Genomic DNA, 21,074 nt, shown 5'->3' on the forward strand with positions numbered 1-21,074 from the left:
ATAGCTAGATCATCCACCTCCTAATGGGTACTGCCACATGTAGGTTATTTGAAATTGAACATTGATGCAACTCAAGATTCAAAATAATTGTAAAATTGGACTTGGTTTTATAGTAAGAGATTGCAATGGTGACATAACAGCTGTTGCTTTCATTCCATGAATTGGAGTCTTCTCACCACCATTGATGGAAGCTCTTTCTCTTCAACAATCTCTTAAAGGGTGTCTTGAAAATTCCCTTGCAATTTGTAACATGGAATCGAATTATAAAGTCCTAGTGGATAGTGTCAAACAATCATCCTCTACCAATCTTCATTTACAAGATTTTGTTTATAACATCAATAGCTTGTTATCTTCACTTTCTCGAGCTACTGTTAGCTATGTCGCTCAAGAGATAAATACTGCCACTCATCAACTAGCTAAGTACACTTTAGGCTTAGATAAGAAAGCTTGTATCCTGAACATTTAACTCATCATCAATGGATACATAGGTTTTTCTCTCTGTAAAAAAAAAAAAATTCTCTCTGCTCGTCATCTCACTATTCTTATGTAGCTTGTTGACGCAAATTTAATAGATTTCCCTTTTTAAAAAAAATAGAAATAAAATAAAATTAGTAAAAGTTAGATTTTTTTTGTTTTTTATGTTTTTTTTTTTATATTGGGGAGGAGGATTCGAACTTGGGACATCCTCTTTGAGAGGAGAAGTGTGGAACCACTACTTTGTGCCTATGACCACTTTTGTTTTGTTTTGTTTTTTATAATATCAAAAGTTAAAATCCAAATTCCCCCTTCCCCATGTCAATGACTATATAATAAATAAAAAAAAAATTATTTTTTTTCTTTCTTTTATATTAGACTAGACAACATAACTGCGCTTCGCGCGGTCATTATACTAATTAATAAATATTTTTTGGGTTAATTTATAATTTTTTTATAATTTACAGTCACTATATTAAGTTATGTTGCAAATATCTTTTTATTGTATTATAAAAAAAATGTATTAACTTTTGTGTTAATTTTGAAGTAGTAATAAATAATAGTTAGTTTGGTAGGATTTTAACAATTTTATTAACAATCTTAAATTTTATATTTTTGTCATAAATTTATTACATGAAAATACAAAAAAAAAAAATTAATCTTTAAAGTACAGAAAATGTTTAATTCATTCTCTGATTTTGTCTATGTAAAAAATTGAGATTAAATTTATGAAAACCTGAAATAATAACAAAAATATTTAAATAGATAAATCAATTTGTAAAAATAGTGATATTATATTTTTTAAAATTCAAATAATGAAGAAAAAAAACCAAAGATTGAAACATTAAAAAAATTAAAGAATTCTCAAAAAAAAATTCTTTTTGAGTATAGCGTAATGGTATTTTAAACCATATATTAGCTTAATAGCTTAAAGGTCCTAGGTTCGAACCCATGACCTCTCCTTTTTTCTGATCCCTCCCTCACCACTATGCTAGCCTTAGTGGCTTAAAGAATTCTCAAATATTAGTATAGCATATGATAACCTATAAGCCTATACCTTCATACACATATTTATAATCATTCAATTGTTTTTCTTTTTTATTTAATTATTTTTTTATAAATAAAATAAAAAATTATTTTCAACTTTTGAACAAATAAAATTTAGAGAAAAATACTTATATAGACTTACTTAAAATAATTTAATTTTTAAAAATCTTTTGTAATTTTTGAAATTAAAAAGCTATAGAAATGTAAAATAAAAAAAAACATAATCTTAAAAGGAATTTAATTAATAAATATATAAATAATAGTGAAAATAATTAATACTTAATTATAAAAATATTTAATCTATGTAGATATTATTTTTAAAAAATTGTTACTTCTAAAAATATAAATAATATGTTATATATTATTTTGTTTTTTTAAAAAAATATTTATTTAATAAAATATTAATCAGTTACCCATAAGAAAATACTATTTTTGTAACAGATCAAAATGACATAATAAAAACATTATTCATAACCTACATGAATAATATTTAAAATAGTTTTTAAACCATGTAAGTCTTTTATGTGAACTGCTCTATGGTCCACAAATGATTGGAGATAAACTTCCAATTTCAGGTTATGATCGATACCGCAGTGACTTTTCCAAAGCTAATGCTTACCCTTTACTTACTCGTCTCGCTAGAAAAACCATTGCTTCATCCATTCCCGCTCTTTACACTCATCGAAACTTTGCCATTGGAACACAGCCTCAGCCAAAATCCTTAACCTTAGTCGAGTCCTCTACACTAGAAAAACCAGCAACTACTGCTAAAGAAAAATGCCTTGAATTGCCTCTCCCTTTCCCGTCTTATGTCCCTACTATTCTTCCTCCTAAAGTGTCATCGAAGCCACCACCATTGCAACCTGAAAATATATCTCATTTGCCATCCTATTCCTTCTCTCAATGTCCACCTTCCAGAACTTTTGATGCCCCGATTAGTGCGACTTTAAACAAAGGGAAAGCTGTGATGAATTCTGAGGTTATCGAGGGGAATATTGATTCAGTTAAGACTTTTAAACGACAAATGGATCCTGAGAACTTTTGTAGTATTTTAAAGAGATGTCGTGGTAATAAAATGGATAGTTCTTATGTTGATGGGTCATCCTTACAGCATGTTTCTGATCAGCCAGCAGATTCAGTCGAAGGAAACTCATCTTGTTCGGTGGAAGTTGCATCAATGCAGCCCCGCCCCCAGCCATGAAAATTATAAGCTGGAATGCCAGGGGATTGGGAAACCCTTCGACATTCAGATTCCTGAAGCTGCTAGTTAAAGAGCAGCGTCCTGACTTGCTTTTTCTTATGGAGACTAAGTTGACTTGTAATTCTGTTGATCGTTTTTGTTCTTCTTTAAAATTCAGTATTGGACTTGAAGTCCCTAGGTTAGGTCTAAAGGGTGGTTTGTTGCTGTTATGGTTGGCTAATATTGATGTAACTCTTAATTCATACTCAATGAATCACTTTGATGTTTTAGTTTCGTCGGATAATTGCCACCAATTTCACTTTACTGCCTTTTATGGAGCACCTGAAACACATTTGCTAATCAACACTTGGAATCTTTTAAGCAGCCTTGTTTTTAATGCTTCTAATTTACCTTGGTTGGTTCTTGGAGATTTTAATGAATTACATTCAAATGAGGATGAAGTTGGGGGTCCCCCTCGAGATGACATGCTTATGGATAATTTTAGAAGAGGTGTTGATTGTTGTCATTTAAGGGTTGTCCCTTTTACTGGTGATTCTTTTACATGGACTAACAAAAATCATCATGGGAATGTTGTTCGGGAACGACTTGATAGAGGCTTCATTGATGATAAGTGGTCTAATTTTTTTACTGAAGCCACTCTTTCCCATCTTGACTTTTACCATTCGGATCATAGAGCCATTGCATATACAGTGTCGCATCCTCATCTGCCAGCACCTTCCTCTCAGAGGCGTACCAAGTTTTGATTTGAGCAAATGTGGCTCAAAGATGCTGATTGCAGGGATATTGTTCAGAGTTTTTGGTGCACAAATCCATCCAGTTAACCCACGGCTTCCCTACTGCAGAATATTGCAGCATGCACTGCTGCCTTACAAGATTGGCATGGTAAAAAATATGGCCAAATGGGGAAAGATATTGCTGCTGCTCACAACGTTTCACCTCAATTGAATAATATTAATGATAACTCAATTGCTCATTTGAAATGTATGGAAGATGCTGATGAAATACTAGATGAGTTACTTGAAAAAGAAGAGTTATATTGGCACCAGCGCGCAAGGGTAGATTGGCTTCAAAGTGGTGATTCAAACACCAAGTTTTTCCATTCCAAAGCTAAGTCTAGAAATGCAGTTAATAAAATTAAGAAGCTTCAATCTAGTAATGGTGGAATGGTTCATACTGAAGAGGAAATCAGTGGTGAAATTGTCAATTATTTCTCAAGTTTATTTTCTTCTAATGGTGTTGATAATGAGGCTTTGCAATATGTCCTCTCTACCATTCACTCAGCCATCACTCCTGAGATGAACCAATCTCTACTTCAGCCTTTCACAGCTACAGAGGTAGAAAACGCACTCCATTCTATGGCTCCTGATAAGTCTCCTGGATTAGACGGTATGTCTGCAATGTTTTTTCAGCACCATTGGGACATTGTGTGGCCTCTGTTACCCAAAGCACACTACAAATTCTGAATGATGGCAAGGATATAGACTCCATTAACTTAGCTCTCATTACTCTCATCACAAAGATTGATCATCCCAAGCTTGTGAGTGATTTTTGACCTATTAGTTTATGCACTGTACTTTACAAGTTGGTTTCAAAGGTCATAGCAGTCAGATTTAAAGAGGCATTACCCCATGTAATTTCACATAATCAAAGTGCATTTCTCCCTAATCGTCTTACTATGGATAATGTGCTCCTTGCCTTTGAACTTGTTCATACTCTTAAAAACAAGAAAAGAGGCAGAATGGGATATGCGGCTCTAAAGTTAGATATGAGTAAAGCCTTTGATCGAGTTGAATGGCACTTTTTATATGAGGTAATGATCAAGATGGGTTTCCATACGAACTGGGTGAATCTTGTTATGAAATGTGTTACATCTGCAACTCTCTCTTTTAACCTTAATGGAGCGGTCAAGGGTACTGTTATTCCCAAGAGAGTCTTACGTCAAGGAGATCCATTATCACCTTATTTGTTTCTTATATGCTCTGAAGGACTATCGGCTTTATTGAAACATGAAGAAACCATGGGCCATCTGAAAGGTTTATCAATTGCGAGGGGTGCTCCTGCTATATCCCACCTTCTTTTTGCAGATGATAGCTTGCTTTTCTGTCAAGCTACATAATAAGACTCTTACCATGTAGTTAATCGAGTACTTAACTATTATCATCGAGCGTTAGGACAGCTTTTGAATACTGAGAAAACTGTTATGTCGTTCTCACCTAATGCTACTCAAGGTATTCGAGATCGTTTTCATAGTGTGCTTGGAATGCCTATTTGTTCTCTCCATGAGAAATATTTAGGTCTCCCATCATATGCTGGCAATGATAAGAAGGAGCTTTTTATTGGAAATATTTTACCAGGATCTAGATTTACTACCAAGTATGTTTTATTAACACCCTAATATGAATTCTAAAATAATGAAATAAACACATAAGAGTTTAAGAAAACCTTACATTGGGTGCAACGGAATATTATGACTCCTTCCATATAGATCTCTAGCCCTTGATTCCTTTCTGTAGCAGAGCATAATCAAGATCTGAATCTAGACCTCTTTCTCTCCTTCTTGTTGGTGCTGATTTTCCATAGTCTTACATACTATGATTGAGGTACCACTTGATGTGTGTGGGCACTACTCATTCACTCAAGGGATTTCAAAAACAGAGAAGAAAAGAGAGGGGAAAGTGGTGGCTCAGGAATTCACTCTGAAAAAGAATGAGATCTAATTCTGTGTGAAACTTGAAGCCTTTACCTTCTATTTATAGAATACCACACAGGGTTAAGGTTGAATTACTTGGCATTTAAAAATGAAAAATAAAATGATAAAAGGGAAGCAAAGTGGCCGGCCATAGAAAAATGGAAACAAGCCTCTCACTTTTGCAACTTTCCTATTTTATCATTCCTAGTTTCCCATTCTACAAAATTGCCAATTTTCTCATTCAACCACATAAATGTCAAATCTAATTATTTAATAACTATAATTAATTATTAAATAATATATTGTCATTTATTTTATTTATTAATAAAAACCAATCTAAGTTCCCCAATTAATAAATATACCCTATAAACTCTCTATTTACTGTTTTACCCTTAATAAGTGATAAATTCACAAATAGACATAGTCTAATTTAAGAATTATAATTGATTAATTAAAACCAATTAAATGAGTCTTACAAGCAGTATGGTCTCAACTAGTATGGGGACCATGGGTCTATATAACCGAGCTTCTAATAAGTTCAACTGAATTTACCAAGTAAATTCCCTAACTTATTAATTCCTTATTGAATCCACTCTTAGAACTTGGAATTGCACTCTCAATCATATAGAACGCTCTATATGTTCCACGATATAGACACGTCATTAGTTATCCATTGTTATAATCCTAATGTGATCAATGATCCTCCATATAGATGATCTACACTGTAAAGGGATTAAATTACCGTCACATCGTACAATGTATTTTATCCTTAAAACACTTAACCCTGTATAAATGATATTTCAGCTAAGTGAAATGAGTACTCCACCATTTATTTTCGTTTGGTGAAGCTCGAAGGAAATCATCCTTTACTTTCTATTCGCCAGATAGAAGCTATAGATTCCATATTTATGTTAGCGCTCCCACTCAATTGCACTACCGTGTTCTCAAAATGTACGTATCACCCTGACCCAAAAGTAGACTTAACTAACAAATCAAAGAACACGAATAACACTCTTGAGATTGAACCTAATCATATCAGTATTAAGATCATTTGATCTAGGATCAACATGTGATATTGAATTGAATAGATATTACGGTAAATTCTAATATATCTAATCAAAGTTTAATATCGGTCTTTTTCGATGTATACTCCATACATCCGATACTGGTAAACTTTCCCAATGTCCTGGAGAGGACATAACACTTTTCCAAGGTGTAAGAATACCTATCGATGATTATGCCATGTCAGTCTAAATCCAGTGTTCTGACAAATCAGGGAATAAACTTTCGAACATATTATTAAGATTATATTCCCCTATGCTGACAACACTATAATCTTTAACAAATTCATATGTTCTGGACTTAAGTAGAATTCATACATTATATATATAATCATGAAATAAATCATGTGAACCATGCAACATAAGATGTTATTTCTGATCTTTGTTAATAAGTAAATATGATTATATTGAAATGGGTTTTATTTACCCAACAAACTCCCACTTGCACTAATATAAAATAAAATGTGCATTTCAAATAATCTCAATACCTTGATATACAAATCAAGTGTAGTAGTAGTAGTAAACTCCCCGTAATAGGATCTGACAGGTTGAATTAAACACAACCTCTTCTCCACCATTACTCTTCCTTAATCACAAAATCCTTGATAATGTTAAATTCCTCTCTATATGTCTACTCTCTTGGGATACTGGATTCTATACTTTTGGCAACTACTTCTTGGTTATTCAGGAAGTAACACTCGTAGTTAAGGCAAGTTGGAACGGTGCCACAAATGTATAGAACTTTCCTTAGACTGAATAAGTACCTTTCCTGCAACTTTAACATTCAGTCTCTCTCTGGTAGACTAAGAGATTTCAGATAAGTTCTTACACTTCTCCAAAATCACTACTCCACCCCCAGAGTAATCACCATTTTATCAACAGACTTTCTAGCACAAAGGCAAGTCTTGAAATCTGATGTGGTGTAGTCTAAGAGTTTTAAACACAACCTTATTGCCTAACATATAGTTCCTCTTCTTAATCTTAAGATTTACTTGATTGTCTTCCAATGTTCTTCTCCTGGATCAATCTGATACCTACTCATTACTCCCACTCAACAGCAGGTGTCTGGTCTAAGGCATACTAAAGCATATCTGAGACCTCTCACTGTTGATTTAAGAAATTCTTTCATGGCTTTATCTTTTCTGGAATAGTTGAGACTTTTCCTTAGATAAATAAAATCTATGCTTAGAAGTTGTGAAGCTTCTATAGATTGCCATTGGAAAGAAAATGCTTCAGCATCTTACTAAAGTAAGTTTCTTGCACTAGAGTAAGTAATTAACCAGGTATACCATGAGCCATAGGTTTAGATAAACTCAAACCTATAATTCTAGGAACAAGAAGTTTTGTTAAGTCCATTGAATAGACTTATTAACGAAAATTTCCTTTTATGTCCTTGTAATAGAAAACTTTAGGTTACTCCATGTGAATGGATTAAACCATAGCTCTCTTGGCTTTCTTCTTAGTTTCTTATCTTGACAATCCATTACTTGTTTAAACTGACAATGGATTTTAATCACTAGTGTCTTCCAAGCCATAAGAAGGTGAGTTCCTAGAAACTCTCCCACTACGACAAGGTACCGTGAATTATGTCTAAGAAAACTACATGGTAATGACCTCTTCGGTTGTGTCAAGACAACAGAGGCAGTGGGATCATCATATGTAGAATAAGATGATAGAACACTTTTGGAATCAAGAAAAAATATCTCCTTTATTTGCTACTTTATTTTCAGACGTAGTCATTTTCTTTGAAAAGTAGTATTTCTTTAAACAAACACTTTCTTATCTAATGACTATGGGATGGTCCACCCCTAATCACTTAGAATAGCTAACAAACATGCAAACCAGGGTTAGCAGTTCTAGCTTTTCTTAAGATTTCGGTTAGGACATCCATGAATCTAGTAATGATTTACATTAAGTATACAACCATTGCATCATTCTGAAATTATATTACCATAGAAGGATTTAGGCAACGACTAGTAACTAACTATCAATATGCAAATTGAATTTCTGGGGAGGTAAGTTTGGATATAATTCAAAAATCAAATTAATGATCTTTGAACTGCATATCTACTAACTTTTTCTCCACCCCTATCAGTTCTCAAGATCTTTAACCAGTTACCTTAATGGTTTATCACCATTGCTAGAAATTCATGAAATTTTTCAAACATTTCAAATTTCTTTTTGCATAAGGTAAAATCTAGAGTGATCGTTTTAAGAATAAAACGAAAACTCATATCCACCCCTGAATGTACATCCATCTGCGAATGAGATGAACTTACTTTCAGTGGATATAGGCATATTAACTCTTTGTAGAGATTGATCTTGTCAAAACCACTATGAACAAGATACAAAAGCCATAGATTTATTTGGTTGTGTCTCTTGATGACTTGATTTAGTTACATCAAAGAGTTCTTAAAATAGTGCAAGTGGATTCTGGTCACAGAATACTCAACTCATATAGTTTGAATCCATTGATAGAAAATGGTTATTAAACACTTGTGAAAGTGTAACTATATGATGAGTAATTCTTTCTTGGACCACCACTACTATTCTAACTCTAAGTTGATTTGCCCATACAAGTAGGAGATTTCTAAGATTGAGGATTTATATCATTTCGGGATAGAATTTCGGGAATATAATCATATTCGTCATTTAATTTCTTAAGAGAAAATATAGGATGACTTTATATGATTTATAGACCATTCATCCAATGATATGTCATTGAGCTAATTCGAAATGAAAAAGCTAAGAGGAATTAGGATAATTTCGTTTTAAATAAGAATCCAACGATGCTCCGATTAGCGAGAGTCAAAGTAATCTTATTTATACAATCTTCTTGTTTCATATTGTAAAATACTAGTCTAAGGTGTCATCAATTGATGAACAGCTAGATGTTGCATATACAGTATTTATCTTTCGAGATCTAACACTATTATGTTAGTCTAATGGTGAAAATCCATTAGGGATTTATCTCATTAGAAAAACAAACCAAGTTAGACCAACAATGAAGATTCGAAATTAAACTACAATTCAATAGCAGAAAATAACATGGTTCAATATAAATTCATACACAATTCAGAAATTATTAAGCAAGTAGGAATGATAAATAAAAATACTAAAACATACAATCCTAAATAATTTCCAAGGTCTTCAACAAACTGATATCAGCGTCCCGTTTAGGCGAGAGTCAAAGCTATCATCCATTGAATAGAATTGTCAGCTCATCTAAAATGATAAACATTCTAGCAACCTTTTATTCGATCAAGATTGGAATCCGCGTTGTCCCGTTTAGGCGAGAGTCAAGGCTATTCTATCTTATGAGCTTCCACCATTGTTTCATATTCTTGCAAGTCTTATACAGTCGCCACCATTAGGGTGATTAATACTATATAAAAAACTTACAAGATTACTTATCTTTCGAGATTAAACGGTGCTAACTTGCTAATGAATGTTCCTCCATTAGAGAGGATTACTCACTAAAACAATAGCTATGTAAAACCAACAATGGAGATCGAATATCTTAATAATAAAGCTCATTATTTAATGAAAGTTGTATTTTCTTCTGAAACTTATTTTAATTTATTTATTTTAAATATATATTTATTTAATTAAAATTTCCAATTTAGAATGAAAAATTCTAAATATAAATTTTAATGTAATATTTATAAATTATACTTAGATGGATATGAAAATAACTTAAATTATTTCCATCTTAGTAATAATTTCCATAAATATTTAGAAAAATATGCAATTTAAGTTGTTTCAAAATTAATTTAAATTAATTTACAACTCAAATTTATTTTTCTATAAATATATATTACATTTCGAAAAATGAAGTGTATAAGAATACTACTTTCGAAAATGCTTTAAAATAAAATAAAAAATAAATCCTAGAAAAATTATCTTAATTTTATGCTGGCCCAAAATTAATTAATAACATTAATTTACAACAAAAAAATATAATTTTCCTATTTAATTAAATATTTAAGTATCATGATTAAGAATCAACTTAAATATTAATTTTCTATTTAATTAAATACACTAGAAAAATACTTCAAGCAAAACAGATAATAACTATTTAGACTTTCATTGACTAATTAATTAAATTTCTAATTATAATATATTTTAGTTCATTTATTTTAATTAATCATTAAATGAAAAAATCATTGATTTAAGTTGGTCCAAAATTAAAATAAATAATTTTCAACTTTAATCTATTTTTCAAATAAAATTCGAAATTTCTGCATTAACGAAATGCAATTTCGAAGTTGTGAGAAAAAGATTAATAAAATAAAATAAAATATATTTTAAAAATTATTCAGATTTAAGTTATTCTGAAATAATATTCCAAACTTAAGATAATTTTCAACTTTAATTAAATAACATGAAAATAACAATATTTAAGTATCATGATGAAAATCAACTTAGATATTGAAATTTTCAATTTAATTAAATGTATTAAATTCAAGAAATAAATAATTAAGTATACAGGAAACTTAATTATTAATTCTAGTTTAATACTAGGAAAATATTCTAAACTTAGATTGTACCAAAATTAATTATGAAACAATTAATTTCACAATCAATGATATTTTCCTATTTAATATTAGAAATAATAATTAGTACTAGAAATAACTATCTAGAATATATACCATTAACTAAGTGTTTTTCTAAAATTAACTTTAAAATATTAAAATGAAAAATAAATTTCATATATTTTAAAAGTTAATTATGTTGCTAATTCAATTTTAATTAGGTTAGACTAATATAATTAACCTAATACAATTATTTAAATAAGGCAAATGGGCTTTCACAATTGGGGTAGTTCATGTGAGGGGGAGCTAGGTTCAGTATGTCGTACCCACTTTTATTGGCCCCAACTCTCACACAAGGCCCAAAAGAGAGGAATTTAACCTTAAAACAAACAATTGTTATTCATTGAATAAGCCTAAATCTAATTAGGCCTAAATAAAATTACTTATGTCAAATTTTATTTTAGCAACCTAGTCCATTTACTTAGTAAAACTTAAATGGGCTTCCTTCCTATATGCATCTAAGCCCAATAGCAAACATATAGGCTCACACAGGTCAAATGATTTGGATGGGCCCTATCATGTTACTAGGTTTACACAAATGAAAGAAGTACAAAATTTACCTGTTACAAATTATTCATAAGATCTATTCACAATTGGACTATGATTAAAATCAGATCATTGGATATATCAACAAGTTAATCATAGCAATTTAGATCAAATAAATAATAGGTTTGTTAAAAAAAAATTGAATAAAAAATATAAATAAATAAACAAACATTGTCCATGTAACAGATGTGAAATAAGATATTAATATAATTAAATTATTATTCTTAAACTAACCAATTAAATTTTGAAAATTTAGAGTTGTTAAAAACAAACCTCAAAATCTCAAAATGAAGAAACTACTTTTAAAGTATCTAGGTTTATTTGAGTCAAATTAAATTAAATATCAAATAAGATAAATGATTTGAAAGAAAGAATCTTCAAAATCACTTTCAAATCTTATAATTTAATAAAATAAACCAATTTTAAAATAGATTTAGTTAGATAATTATTATTTTAGAAATAAAATAATAAATAAATAATAATTACCATAATTATATGTCAAAATATCTCAAATTAAGCAATATTCAAATTTTTACAAAAATATCTAAGTTATTTAAATATTTAAGATATGATTTATAAATTTCCAATAAGGAAAAAATGATATATATATATATAGAAAAATATCATTTTTAAACTTATAATTTATAAATAATTAAATATTTAACAAAATAACAAATTTTGAATTTGAAAATATTATGGTAAGTATATCAATAAAAATATCTATGTTAATTTCAAATTTATTAATTATTTAATTTGTCATATAAGATAATTTTAATACAATATTTCAAATAAAAAGATAAAGTTATCTTTTAATTTAAAATATGTTAAATATCAAAATATCTAATCTTATAATTAAATAATATTTAGATATTAAAAAAGTTAACAAATTTTTAAATCTGACCATAATAGGAAATATTTAAAATTAGAAATATTCCAAATCAGAAATATTTGAAAAAAGAAAATATTTAAATTTGGAAATATTTCAAATTGGAAAAATCTAATTTTGGGAAATAATCCCATAAAAAATTGGATTTTTGGGGAAAAAACCCAAAAAAAACGCAATTTGTGGGGACACCATTGAACCCCGATTTTCCAAAAATCATAACTCTTTCAATTTTTATCGGAATCGAGTTCCGTAAAAACGAAAATTGCTCAATTTTTCACAAGAAATCTAAATAAAATATTTTCAAAAATGCAAAAAATATTTTTCATGGAAAAAATTCATACAACATATACATTCATCACATAAGCACATAAACCAACATGAAACCATCCAAATCAACACAAAACATATAAAACATCGTTTTAATTCATATTACATGAAAGTAAATCATTACCATGGCTCTGGTGCCAGTTGTTGAAAATATTTTACCAAGATCTAGATTTACTACCAAGTATGTTTTTATTAACACCCTAATATGAATTCTAAAACAATGAAATAAACACATAAGAGTTTAAGAAAAGCTTACATTAGGTGCAACGGAATATTATGACTCCTTCCATTCAGATCTCTAGCCCTTGATTCCTTTCAGTAGCAGAGCATAATCAAGATTTGAATCTGGATCTCTTTCTCTCCTTCTTGTTGGTGCTGATTTTCCATAGTCTTACATACTATGATTGAGGCACCACTTGATGTGTGTGGCCACTACTCATTCACTCAAGAGATTTCAAAAACAGAGAAGAAAAGAGAGAGGAAAGTGGTGGCTCAGGAATTCACTCTGAAAAGAATGAGATCTAATTCTGTGTGAAACCTGAAGCCTTTACCTTCTATTTATAGAATACCACACAGGGTTAAGGTTGAATTACTTGACATTTAAAAATGAAAAATAAAATGATAAAAGGGAAGCAAAGTGGCCGGCCATAGAAAAATGGAAATAAACCTCTCACTTTTGCAACTTTCCTATTTTATCATTCCTAGTTTCCCATTCTCTAAAATTACCAATTTTCTCATTCAACCACATAAATGTCAAATCTAATTATTTAATAACTATAATTAATTATTAAATAATATATTGTCATTATTTTATTTATTAATAAAAACTAATCAAAGTTTCCCAATTAATAAATATACCTATAAACTCTCTATTTACTGTTTTACCCTTAATAAGTGATAAATTCACAAATAGACATAGTCTAATTTGAGAATTATAATTGATTAATTAAAACCAATTAAATGAGTCTTACAAGCAGTATGGTCTCAACTAGTATGGGGACCATGGGTCTATATAATCGAGCTTCCAATAAGTTGAATCGAATTTACCAAGTAAATTCCCTAACTTATTAATTCCTTATTGAATCCACTCTTAGAACTTGGAATTGCACTCTCAGTCATATAGAACGCTCTATATGTTCCACGATATAGACACATCATTAGTTATCCATTGTTATAATCCTAATGTGATCAATGATCCTTTATATAGATGATCTACACTATAAAGGGATTAAATTACCGTAACACCCTACAATGTATTTTATCCTTAAAACACTTAACCCTGTATAAATGATATTTCAGCTAAGTGAAATGAGTACTCCACCATTTATTTTCGTTTGGTTAAGCTCGAAGGAAATCATCCTTTACTTTCTATTCGCCAGATAGAAGCTATAGATTCCATATTTATGTTAGCGCTCCCACTCAATTGCATTACCGTGTTCCCAAAATGTACGTATCACCCTGATCCAAAAGTAGGCTTAACTAACAAATCAAAGAACACTAATAACATTCTTGAGATTGAACCTAATCATATTAGGATTAAGATCATTTGATCTAGGATCAACAGGTGATATTGAATTGAATAGATATTACGGTAAATTCTAATATATCTAATCAAAGTTCAATATCGGTCCCTTCCGATGTATACTCCATACATTCAATACTGGTAAACTTTGCCAATGTCCTGGAAAGGACATAACACTTTTCCAAGGGGTAAGAATACCTATCGCTGATTATGCCATGTCAGTCTAAATCCAGTGTTCTGACTGTTGGATATCATTTTACCAGGATCTAGATTTACTAACAAGTATGTTTCATTAATCCTAATATGAATTCTAAAACAATGAAATAAACACATATAAAGTTTAGTAAACCTTACATTGGGTGCAGCGGAATATAATGACTCCTTCCGTTCATGATCTCTAGCCCTTGATTCCTTTCTGTAGCAGAGCATCACCAAGATCTGAACCTGGATCTCTTTCTCTCCTTCCTTTGATGTTGATTCTCCTTCTTGTTGGTTGATTTTCCACAGTCTTACACACTATGATTGAGATACCACTAAAAAGTGTTACACACTGTGATCGTATATGGAAACTCATGAATCAATGGCATGCTAAGCTCTTTTCTATTGGTGGCAGGGAAGTGCTTTTAAAAGCGGTTGTTCAGTCAATTCCACCTTATGCCATGAGTTGTTTCAGTCTTCCGAAGAAATTTTGTAACCAATTAGAGTCTATGATGGCTAACTTTTGGTGGGTTTCTAATACAAATAATTCCAAAATACATTGGAAGAAATGGAAAGTCATGTGCTCCTCAAAAGCTGATGGTGGCATGGGCTTTCGATCATTCATTCACTTTAATCAGGCCCTTTTAGCGAAGCAAGCATGGCGAATATTGGATATCCCTGACTCTCTTCTAGCAAGAGTGCTTAAAGCCCGGTGCTATCCCAATTTTTACACTCTAACGTGGCATCACATGATGGTGACACGTGGAATCGACTTCGAGTATCTGCTCAGAAAATACAGTCCGAACAGGATGCCTCATATGCATGCCTGAAGCAAAGCGATCACCAATTCGCGCAGAGTGACCAACACTTAGCGAATTCAGCTTTCGCATCGTGAGTCATCAAAGAAATCCCTATAACTTGGGGATCAGATTGCAGAGATATGGCAAGCTGTCTAAATCCCACGATTAGTGTATTCTGTATTTATTATGCAATCTTTCTGCTTATATCCATTGTAACGAGAAGGGAAATACTTCTTCTCCAAGCTCATAGCCCTATAAATAGTGATGCGTGTTCACTGGGCAAAGGGTCGAAAACATTCTGGTAGAGAGATATAATCTAAGAATTCATATTCAGAGATACTATTGTAAGAGCTATAAGAAAAAGAATCTTTCTCCTTGTTCTTGAGTTAATACTAATAACGAGGATTAGGCTATTACCGAACTGCTCGAGATTGAACCTCTATAAAATTCCTGTGTCTTTATATTGCATTACTATATATCAATCATTATAAACTACTTATCGCTTACTAAATAAGACTCACTGTCGTTGGCTAAAAGCGAGGTCAACACCTGGTATTTTAAAAATGGTGATTTCCTCTCGGCTCAGAAAGGCACTTTACCATCTCTCACTTGGCAGAGTATATGTGATGGTAAAGAGTTGTTGTTGAAAGGTCTAAGATAGAAAATTGGTGATGGGCGAAATGTTAGATGTGCAACGGATCCTTGGTTACCTGGGAATACTTCTTTTACTCCCTATTATTATGGTGGTGATCACCTCTTCACTGTTGAACACTATATCTCTACGAATAGGCAATGGGATATTCAGATTTTAGAGCAACATTTTGGAACTATAGACATTGAGCGTATCCTCTCTATTCCGCTTAGTCCTTTTCCCAAAGATGACAAGATTATTTGGCACCATTCTGATACTAGTTTTTATACGGTGAAATCAGGATATCACCTTGCTGTAAGTTCAGATTTAATGGATGATCATTCATCATCATCCACAAATAGACGATGGTGGAACCGGTTATGGTCTCTAAAGCTCCCTAAAAAAGTCAAAAAATTTCGTTTGGAGACTAGTTAATGATGCACTCCCTACCTCTGTTAATCTTGCTCATAGGAAAATCACTCCCTCTACTGCTTGTGCTCTTTGTAAATGTAGCTGGGAATCAGTCGGTCATGCCATTTTTCGTTGTGAGAGAGATAAGTCGGTGTGGAACAAGCTTCATTTTAATGTGTATATCCCGAACATTGGTAACATCAAAGGTTTTGATATTTATTCCCACCTTGCTGCTGCCCACAATGACACTGATTTAGAACTAATTACTGGTCTCATGTGGTGTATTTGGTCTGAACGAAACAAGGAGATCCATGGTACTAAACCGAAACCAGCAGCCATTCTCTGTTCCTTTGCTGCCCCTTATTTGTCACAATATCATAAGGCTACAGCACAACTAGGGGTGTGCAGAAATGATCCAATCCAATGACAAACCGACCGATCCAATGTCAACCGACCGCCAAAATTGGATATCCAATCATGATTGGATTGGATTGGATGATATTTTTGAAAATCCAATATTGGATCGGTCGGTTCTTGGATGACATGTAAATCCAATGGATCCAACCGACCGATCCAATCCAATACTCATCCAATACCATCCAATATTAATAATAATATATTATAAATTTATAATATTAAATATATTATATTTTAAAAACCAAAATAAAAAAAAAATAAAAAATAAAACATCACATAAGGGATTCAAATTTCAGACCCTCTCTCTCCATATATAAAACAATTTTTATTTATTTTATTACATAAAAAACATTTAAAAAACAAAACCCTAGATACCCCTCTCTCTCTCTATCGTATTCTCTCTCAGTTCTCACTGCTCAGCCCTCTTTGAAGCCGCCTGCTCCCATTACCCAGAGACGACGACGACGGTGATTTGCTGCCCTCTTCGCTGACGACGACATCAAGCAAGATCTTCACACCAACGTCGGAATCACACAGCTCCTCCCTCCCCAAAGACAACACAGCTCCTCCCTCTTCAACGAAGACACATCTTCTTCCTCGCAAACGGCAGCAAGCAACTCAGGTCTCTTAAGTTTCTCTTCTTTTTTATTTTTTGTAGTTAAACCCAAAAAAAAAATAACAAAGGAATATATAGATAATTTAGTTCTGTGAAGAAGCAAATGATTAAATGGGTAATGTGAATTATGAGTTAGAATTATTAAGTATTTTGGATAAGTGATCATAATTAGTATGTCTTCTAATTATTACAAGTCTTAATTAACAGTACTATTTGATTATTTGGTTAGAGTAGTAAATGGTACTGTTTGGTGACTTGGATTATATTAGCTAGACAGAGGGCAAAGGAAAGGAGTATAGTAAGTACTATATACTTGATGATGATGATGGTCATCGAAAAGGTAGATAAGCGCCCACAATTGCTGTGCTGTGCCAGTCGTGAAAGAAAAGGCTTTACAATTAAAAGAAAAAGAGCTCATAAGAAAAGACAATGATTTTTCTTAGAGGGACGAATCTTTGGGCAATTTGCAAAGCGAGAATGATATATATATATATATATATATATATATATAAGTTGGGTAGAAGAAGGAATATATGTTATGTTAATTATGAAGCTAGCTAGTTTAATTTATATAAATATCATGATCAGGTGGGTTAGGAGCAGGAACAGGTGCTAAATTCAGCGGAAGTCGACATTAATTAATAGTTGTCATTTGTTAAAGCTAGCTTTAGCTTTTGTTATTGTTGTTGTTTTCGGCTTTATTTCTTTTTTTGGGTTGGCGAATAGCTGAATTTAGCAGATGGGGGTTTTAGTCATCAACAACCTTTTGTTCCTGTTTAATGTATATGTATATTCAATTGCTTTTAGCACAAGATCTTCGCTGTCGAGTTACGACAAAATCTGTTTCTATTTTAGTAATTTCTATCATTCTTTCCTTAAATGGCTATCTTTGTCTGTGACTCTAATGTGTAATCTGATGTTTTGATGGCAACTTGTGCAAGTTCATTGAATGGACATAATTTGTATAGTGGTTTGGTTTCAATGTAAGATTCTATTGAATATGCTTAGCTGCAGATGTGTTACACCACCATGATGGGGGAGAAAGGATCTTACAGTGGCAATTAAGAAGGAAAATATCTTGTAGCAACATGGATATGCATATGTAAAACCCATGTCAATCATAGATGAGTAAAATAACTAGAGTTTATTATCATAGAACTCATATCTGCATATATTTCTAGATAACAAAGAAGAGAAGCATAAACAAACTTTTCATACTTTTTCTTGCATTTTAGTACCCTAAATTTTTTCCTAATTTTTTTTAATAATGTGAATTATATCAATGAGTTTATTGTTTTGTGTTCTAGATTAATAAAGTGGGGTTGGAAAAATAATCATCATCACACTAGACACCACTACGGATTCTGTAACTGCATCTAGCTCGGTGAGTTCAATTATTTATTATTTTTTTAATTTAGAAATTAAAAGTTAATTTAACACTAATATTTTTTATTTTAATTTTTTTGTCCATATAGATGGCTTCAACTGGACACAAACCTAGATCTCTTGATGAGGAAGAAGATCCTGGGATTGAGCATATAAACAATGAAGAAACAGGTGCACAAGATGCGAATGAAAGTACAGCACCAACATCTACCACTTTGCCTACTACGGATGATGGGACTGAGGAAACTGGATTGAAGAGGAAGTCAAACCTTTCATCATGGGTTTGGGAACACTTTACTAAGGTTTGTGATACTAAAAAGAATGAAAAAGCTAAATGCAATTATTGTGGTGCTCAATATGCTTGTGGTAGTAAGAAAAATGGGACTAGTAATTTGGGTCATCATATTAGATTTCAATGTAAGAAGTATGAGGGGACTTTGGCAGTTGACAAGAAGCAAAAAACACTATGTTTTGAAATGAAAGGGGATGGAAATTCTTTGGCGACACATAAGTATGATCCCGAAGGAATTAGAGAATATGTTGCTAGGATGATTATCAAAGATGAGCTTCCATTTTCTTTTGTGGAAGGTGAAGGTTTTAGAGAACTACTTTGGAAAATTGAGCCTAAATTTAGTGTCCCTTCTCGCACTACAATTACGAGGGATGTCATGGATCTTTATGTTAGGGAGAAGAAGAAGTTGAGAGAATTTTTTGTGAGAAAAAAACAGAGAGTTTGTCTTACAACTGATACATGGGAATCTTGTCAAAATTTGCATTACATGTGTTTAACTGCTCACTTTATTGATGATTCTTGGATCTTGCATAAGAAGATATTGAGTTATATTGTTGTTCCTAACTCTAAAGGTGACACACTTGGCAAAGCTATTGAACAATGTTTGTTAGATTGGGGGATTGAGAGAGTATTTACCGTCACTTTAGATAATGCATCATCAAATAATGTTTCTATTCAATATGTCATAAATACTGTAAATCAGTGGGGTGGTGCAATCTTGAGAGGTGAACACATGCACTTGAGATGTGCTTCCCATATCTTGAACTTGATTGTTCAAGATGGGTTAAAGGAGTATGACGAAAGTATAAGCAAGATTAGAGATGTTGTGAGATATGTGAAATCTTCAACTGCTAGAATGCAAAAGTTGAAAGAGTGTGCTGAGCAGGCTAAAATAACATGTAAGAAATCAGTTTCCTTAGATGTTCCAACTCGTTGGAATTCTACTTACTTGATGTTAGAGGCAGCTGAAAAGTATCAAAAGGCATTTGAAAGGATGGAGATGCATGATGTAGGATATGTGAAGGAGTTTTGTACTTCTGAGGAGAAAGCATGTCCTAATGAGAGTGATTGGGATAGTGCTAGATTATTCATAAAGTTCTTAAAGATCTTTTATGATTCCACCTTAAGATTCTCTGGGTCTAATTATGTAACATCAAACCACTTTCTAGATCGAGTTTCTTTTATTCATAGTCGGTTGGCATTTTGGTGTGGGAATAAGAATAATTATAAACTGAATATTATGGCTGAATCAATGAAGATAAAATTTGACAAGTATTGGGGGGAAATAGAGAAATTGAACCCTTTATTACTTGTGGCTGTTTTACTTGATCCTCGTTATAAGGAGCCATATCTGAAAGTATGTTTTGAGATGATGTGTAGTGATTCACTTGAAGCTTCAAGACATGCAAACAATGTTAGGAAGATTTTGGATCAAATGTACAAAGAGTACTACATCATTGATTCTAATGGTGATATGCATCATTCTTCTAGTACTCACCTTGGGGAAGAGAGTAGGGATGAAGATGAGGATGATGATGATTACACTTGGTTTGATCAACAACGCAAAGAAAAGTTGAAGGCGGCTGAACACTCGGAGAACAAAACAGAAGTTGATAAGTATTTCATAGAAGCATGTGAGAACTTTGAAAATCCTGATTTTGATGTTTTGAAATGGTGGAAACATAACGCTGGTAGATTTAAGATTCTTTCAAAGATAGCGCAAGATATCTTCGCCATTCCTGTGTCTACTGTTGCATCAGAATCTGCATTTTCTACTGGGGGGCGAGTCATTGATCCATATAGGAGTTGTTTAACTCCTAAAGCTGTACAAGCACTCATATGTACTCAAAATTGGATTCGCAATACAATAGCAATTGATATCACTACAACAATTGAAGAAGTGGAAGCATTAGAGAATGGTAAATGCATTTATATTTTTACCATATTTTATATTTATTTTTAATATTGAATACTT

At 31.9% G+C, this 21,074-nt stretch overlaps 1 protein-coding gene across 1 annotated transcript; it reads left to right on the forward strand.

Annotated features, from left to right (window-relative positions):
- The first annotated feature begins 14,866 nt into the window (after positions 1–14,866).
- LOC133035735 (uncharacterized) lies at positions 14,867–16,815 on the forward strand. The gene is made up of 3 exons (XM_061111893.1): positions 14,867–15,324; positions 16,136–16,360; positions 16,449–16,815. Exons 1-3 carry the CDS (start codon positions 14,867–14,869, stop codon positions 16,813–16,815), a joined length of 1,050 nt encoding a protein of 349 aa, XP_060967876.1.
- Positions 16,816–21,074: the final 4,259 nt, after the last annotated feature.

This window comes from Cannabis sativa, chromosome 1, assembly GCF_029168945.1.
Source record: "Cannabis sativa cultivar Pink pepper isolate KNU-18-1 chromosome 1, ASM2916894v1, whole genome shotgun sequence".
Lineage (NCBI taxonomy): Eukaryota > Viridiplantae > Streptophyta > Magnoliopsida > Rosales > Cannabaceae > Cannabis > Cannabis sativa.

Excerpts from the sequence above, each read along its gene's own strand:
- LOC133035735 (XM_061111893.1), top strand. The coding sequence starts at position 14,867 with ATGATTGAGATACCACTAAAAAGTGTTACACACTGTGATCGTATATGG. Across the intron at positions 15,325-16,135 it reads ACACGTGGAATCGACTTCGA|GCAATGGGATATTCAGATTT; the intron begins GTATCTGCTCAG and ends CTCTACGAATAG. Across the intron at positions 16,361-16,448 it reads CGATGGTGGAACCGGTTATG|GAAAATCACTCCCTCTACTG; the intron begins GTCTCTAAAGCT and ends TCTTGCTCATAG.